This window comes from Genypterus blacodes, unplaced genomic scaffold, assembly GCF_046128005.1.
Source record: "Genypterus blacodes isolate CSIRO-AG114 ecotype Tasmania unplaced genomic scaffold, CSIRO-AGI_Gbla_v1 ptg000370l_1, whole genome shotgun sequence".
NCBI lineage: Eukaryota > Metazoa > Chordata > Actinopteri > Ophidiiformes > Ophidiidae > Genypterus > Genypterus blacodes.
Window position 1 is genome coordinate 168,290 of NW_027467152.1, and position 6,113 is coordinate 174,402.

General features: G+C 48.0%; 1 protein-coding gene across 1 annotated transcript; it reads right to left on the reverse strand.

The window, feature by feature from the left end:
- Nucleotides 1-266: 266 nt before the first annotated feature.
- LOC142989089 (homeobox protein Nkx-2.5-like) lies at nucleotides 267-3,098 on the reverse strand. Its single transcript, XM_076138475.1, has 2 exons — nucleotides 2,529-3,098; nucleotides 267-907 (listed from the first exon to the last, which is right to left on the reverse strand). The coding sequence occupies exons 1-2, from the start codon at nucleotides 2,935-2,937 to the stop codon at nucleotides 267-269; spliced, it is 1,050 nt and encodes a 349-aa protein (XP_075994590.1). The 5' UTR covers nucleotides 2,938-3,098.
- Nucleotides 3,099-6,113: the final 3,015 nt, after the last annotated feature.

Genomic DNA, 6,113 nt, shown 5'->3' on the forward strand with positions numbered 1-6,113 from the left:
ACACACAGCAATGACACAACCTTTAAATACCATCTAAATTACCTGAAAGTCATGACAATTTGCCCCATCAGAGTATTGCTCTGAATATCTTTATTGCCGTCCTGCATGTGAAAGTTCATTCAATCTGAAGGATGAATCCAAACGCACATCCACATATAAGCAATACTGTTTTCTGAAGTGTCTTGGCGGACTAACACACACTTCTGAAATGCTGCGGTGAGACCAAAATGAAAGAGCTCCATAGAAAAATAAAACTGGCTACCAGGCTACCAGGCCCGGATCCCCTGCAGGGAGCCCTGGCACGGCGTGACCGCTGTCCCTTGGTGCGCTTGGGTCTGCGGAGAGCCGCCGAGGCCGCTCACATTCCCCAAGTTCATGTTCATGAAGGCATTGGGAGTGCTGGACGGGGGCAGGGCGGGGATGCTGCTGTAGGTGCAGCTGTAGTTGCTGTTATACGCGGGGCTGTTGTAAGTGTATGCCGGGTATCCGTTGTAAGTGTACGGGTTGGATCCGTAAGGCGCAGCGGCGGCGTAGCTCTGCGGGCCGCCCAGACACGGCTTCCCATCTCGGACCAGCACCGGCACGGCGACGCGCCTGGGCGGCGGAGGGTGATGCTGCCCGGCCGCCTCCAGGGACTTGTCCTGCCGCTGGCGTTTGCACTTGTAGCGTCGGTTCTGGAACCAGATCTTCACCTGGTTGGAGGTGAGTTTGAGGGTGCTCGCCAGGTGCTCCCGCTCCGGGGCGGACAGGTAGCGCTGCTGCTTGAAGCGCCGCTCCAACTCGAAGACCTGCGCCTGGGAGAAGAGCACCCTGGGTCTCCGCCGGCTCCTCTGCTTCTGCGCCGGCCTGTCCGGGTCTGCCTGCCCGGCCTCCGCTGCCTCCTCCCGGCACACCAGCACACAACTCTCTGGGCAGGTTGGGAAGGAAAGGAAGGTGCGATAAGAGTCACGGAGCGTTATCTTCATCAGGACCATATCCATAAATCAACCTTATCGCAGCCACAGGAGAACTTTAAGTGACTGTGCAGGAAACTTGGAGTACTACAGGTAAAAACACGTGCTTACTCTAAATAACAAAAGACTTTTAAAAAGGCATTTAAATAAAACAATCTAAATGGCACAGAGGGTGAATGTTTATCACGAATTCTTCTCCCATACTTAATAATCACACCTCACTTAACACACGGAGCGCAATGACATCTTATACCCACAGATTCTCCGCCATAAATCCACCTGTTTGAGCCGCCTGGAAGTCTTTCTAAAGCAGCTGTTCATAGAGAGTGGAATATTTCTACATTTACCGGTGTTCAATTTCCACCAAATCTCCATGAGAACTTCATCAAACACAACAAGGAATATATTTGTATAGTCTGCGCACAAACATCTCTGGCCTCAAACGTCTGAACGCAGGTAGACGCTGCTCTGCGGTGTGTGTAGACGCTGCTCTGGGGTGTGTGTAGACGCTGCTCGGGGTGTGTGTTGGCGCTGCTCTGGGGTGTGTGTTGGCGCTGCTTTGCCGTGTCGTTTCTTTTACGAGCCTCTTTAAACTAATTGCTGGTTTGTGCTGCACACATCATGAGAGGCGCTGCGCTCACTGTTTGACATGTGCACACTTTACTAGATTCGTCTCAGGCTCGGGCCTCACTGATGCAGACCGCCACCATTTGATAAAGGCTTTATTGGGATAATCTGGTGTGTGTAACTGTTACAGGCCTCACGCAGGCAGATTAGAAATTAGCGCCGACGGTTATTGGTTGTTTATTTATCAGTTTTACGGGTAGAGGAGAGAAAATGTATTTGTTTTGGCAAAATTTTTAGAGAAAGTAAGATTTTTAAGGGAAAAAAAATAAATATGGGACGCAAACATGCAGCAGGTTGCATATTGTGGAATAAACTGCAGGGTTTAAAAACTCTGTTTAGGCCGAGGGATGAAGAGCTAATATGCAAAAACAGTCCATTTATAGTTTTCAGTCGTTTTTATTTCATTCAGTAAACACAGACTAAATTATTTTTACTCACCAAATAATAATAATAACAAAATAAATTCCACTGGTTTAAATGTAACCCAACAAAACTTTGTCACTTCTATTTTAGTTTATTTGTATTTTTCTTTTCCTCCTCAGTTTCATTGCTGTTCTTCTGAATGCACAGCAAATGCTTCATTTTTTAACACTTTACTAAAAACCGAGTTCTGTCTTTTTGCAAATAAACTCTCCAAATATTAGGAATAAAACCAAGACAAATCCATTTGACTGCAGCAACAGGCTCACATTCTTTTATAGCTCTTCTCGGTATAAAACCTTCTGATTCCCGTTTGGCTGTGACAGTAATCTGTTTACAGGTCAGGGGTCATTTCGATGTTCAAATATGCAAATGATTTCGTCGCTCCTGACACAGTGATAATTAAAGCTAATGATTTATCTCAGTATTCGTAAGTTTGTCTGTAAAATCTGTGTTCCGTCTCATCGCGTTCATTCTATTCTTTCACGTCCTCTGTCTGTTGTTGTAGAATCCCCTGCTGTAACTCACTGCTCTCCTGCTCGTCCACATCGGGAGGCTCCAGCTTGGCTCCCTGCAGCCCAGGGTGGACGTACATGTCCGGGGACAGACTGGTGTCTCCGCGGTCTTCCTCCCGCGCCGCCAGCGCACTGAGGTAAGCCAGGTTGTCCTCTCCGTCCGAAAAGGACGGGCTGTCCCGGGCCCCGGCCAGCATGCAGGACGGCGGAGTTTGGAAATGCTGCGAGGGAGACGCAGCCAAGTGCCGCTGGGTTTGGGCCCGGTGCTGGAGCGCCAGGGCCCCGGACTGCTGCTGCTGCTGCTGCTGCTGCTGCTGCTGCTCCAGTTTGAGGATATCCTTGACAGAAAAGGGCGTGGAGGTGAGCGGACTCTGCAGCATCATGCCATCCAGCTCCACGAAATGAAGCCCGCCGAGTAACATGTACACCCACTCCCCTTTTCTTCTTCTTCTTCTAACAACTAGTTGCGGTTAACAGCCGCTTCTTTGGTGACTGGAGGTGCCCTAAGCCTCTTGAATCCCTCATCGCCATGAATCGCTGGGAAACGCGGGTGTTGGTCCCGGGTTTGTCCACGCAGGTCTCCTCCCTGACAAACAGAACAGCCTGGCTTAGTAGAGTTTTGGACCAGGGCGAGGGAGCGCCTCTGCCTGCTGTGATGTCAGGGGGAGGGGGTGTGGAAAACAGAAAGTCCGCGAGAGGGGGGGCAGCAGTGTGTGACGTGCTTTTGGTACATGTTTGTGCCAAAAGCACCCCCCCCCCCCCCCCCACACACACACACACACACACACACACACACACACACTTTACCTGTAGGATGTGTTTTGATTAGTTTCTTCTGTTTTGCAGCTAAAGTTGAGTGGGCGGGGCTCATTCTTCACAAAGTGCTGCACCTCATGATGTAACCAAACTGGGCACATCCGGGCTCTGATGGGCCTCTAATCGCGCCTTACTTACCTCGACCCAACAAATAGAATAGAATAAATCTATTGCGCTTTTCATCATCGTTGGCTCGTGCGTAAACCCGCACGCTCCCCACAGAGACACAACAATGAGTTCGGACGCTGCTTGACCGTGATCCACGGTCGAGTCAGGTCAAGGGCCAACACAGCCAATATATATATTTTAATAACTATCTCTATATTGCATGTGATTCATGGAATGCTTGGTGGCCTTAAAGTCTAAAACAATCATTTATTTGACCGTTCAGTTTCATTTTATGACCTGGTTCCTTTGTATGTAACTTCTTATGTAATATCATCTTCAATGTGTGCGGGTGAAACACACAGACAGGTCAAATCAACATGACGTCATTGTGTATAAACCATGTTTTTTTTAAAGAAATCCTTCAAATGAAAGTCAATGGTTGGACAGTTCGTCCCCTCGCCTGTCCTCGATGTCTCCGCGTCTTTATCGCCCCCCCAGATAAGCGCCCCCGGGGGTCATTAAAATTCCTCTAGTAGTCCTGACGGACGTTTTTAGCTCCGTCTAATCTGCTGCTATCAGCTCCCTTTCCGTTTTACAGCGGGACCCCCCCCACCCCCCCCACACACACACACACACCTCCTCCTGCTAGTTTGTCCTGAGCTGGACACAAAACAGGTGGACGCTGCCTCTGCTGCCTTGCTGCTGGGCTCCTGGGTAATATATAGCTCTGTCATTTGCTCCCCCCCCCCCTTCCTTCACCCTCTCAGCAGCGCTAACACACCGCAGAGCAGCTCCGTCACTGTTTACGGTGTTCAGTGGAGGCCGTCATAAAGTCTCCAGTCGGTCTCACAAACACTCGTCCTTCTTAACGGCGTGTGGACGCAGCGTGAGCAGATATACGGCCTGCGGGTCCACGCAGACTCGGCGGCGGCGCTCCGCTCTTCACGCTACATCATCGTCAGCGCGTCCTCGTAAAAATGCACCAAACAGGGCCGGAGAGTGTTTAGACTGGCAGCCGCCGCCTCCACTTCCTTTAAATAAGCTTTAAATCCAGAGACGCCAGCCTCACAGGACACACGCTAAACTGCAGCTTCCACCATAAAAAAAAAAACTTTGAGGCCAAGTTCAGTGAGGCGACGCAAATGTTTCCAAACTGAGCTTGATATGATTTCACATCATTTCCATATCCTGAAACAGGACGTTCAGACTCTGGACGTGTAACTGCTGAACTCGCACAGGGATGCAGTGGACGCCACCATGCATAGCATTGATTGCTACGTGCTCACCTGTGGCCCGGGTGTGTGTGTAATGGCTAACAGGGTGGCTGCAAGCGGCTCTGTTATCTTGTTTGATAGCAACCTAGCTAGGTAGCTAGCATGAGCTAAGTATAAGTATCATGGTTCTTTGTTGACAATTGCTATTTTCAAACCCAAAAGCCAACTTCCTGTTGAGTTGCTCTCCTTGAATGACTTCCAGCAGACGTACCAAAAGATGGTAACGTAGGTGCTTAGGATCTTCTGCAGCTTTGGGTCTGCAAAGTCCTCTGGGACATTTATATGATATTGGGTTAGGCAATACATTTGATTTGATTTAAATGTGCTAACAAAGTGATACATGTGTAGTTTGACACCAGAAGATGTTATCACTGAACCGAAGAGTCTGACATGATGTAAACCCTAAACACACACGCCCAGAGAGAGAGAGAGAGAGAGAGAGAGAGAGAGAGAGAGAGAGAGAGAGAGAGAGAGAGAGAGAGAGAGAGAGAGAGAGAGAGAGAGAGAGAGAGAGAGAGAGAGAGAGAGAGAGAGAGAGAGAGAGAGAGAGAGAGAGAGAGCTTTTCCACCTTAAAAATGTGATGTTCCTCTAAGGATGCAGTCATTGTTTGACAAAAGAACTCTCCAGATATTTAAATTATTATAGGATTAAGATTATTGGATAAAGTTTAACTCTCTCTCTCCTTTACCCTATCTTTGTTTGTGTGTGTGTGTGTGTGTGTGTGTGTGTGTGTGTGTGTGTGTGTGTGTGTGTGTGTGTGTGTGTGTGTGTGTGTGTGTGTCATGGTTGGCGGTAACAATAGGAAATGCTACACCTCTTGTCTGCTGTCATTTGCGGCCCAGCCCAGGCGCCAGGCGGCTCGCGATGGCTGGATGGAGAGCGAGGAGAGATCATCTCTGCGTGCGTGTGTGTGTGTGTGTGTGTGTGTGTGTATGTGTGTGCGCGTGTGTGTGTGTGTGTCCTACAGGGCTCAGTGGACACTGTGTTTTGAGACCTCAATGTCGTTCGGTGTGTTTGTGTTTGGAGGAAGTTTGGATGATGATAATAAAGGTAAGCTATGACGTCAGAGCTGAAGAATCATACTTTTTGTTTAAGACAAAAAGATTATTACAGAAGAAGCTGATTTTCTTCTGTATTTCTATAAAATGATGCAACGGAAATCTAAAAACGTAATCTGACAAAATGCAAAGTTTATCCAGTAACACGAAATAAAGACCGGAAGCCACAAAAATGACAAATATAGCTTTTATTCTATTCACTCTAATGTTTTACAGTTTTGTCCCCACTTATATATTAAACCAACAAATTTCAATAATTCTGCTTTATATTCTTGGAGTTTTTATATCAACGCCAATCTTCGAGCGAATTTACGTTTTTATTGTTTTTATTCCAAATACCA

Excerpts from the sequence above, each read along its gene's own strand:
- LOC142989089 (XM_076138475.1), bottom strand. The coding sequence starts at position 2,937 with ATGTTACTCGGCGGGCTTCATTTCGTGGAGCTGGATGGCATGATGCTG. Across the intron at positions 908-2,528 it reads TGTGGACGAGCAGGAGAGCA|AGAGTTGTGTGCTGGTGTGC; the intron begins GTGAGTTACAGC and ends CAACCTGCCCAG.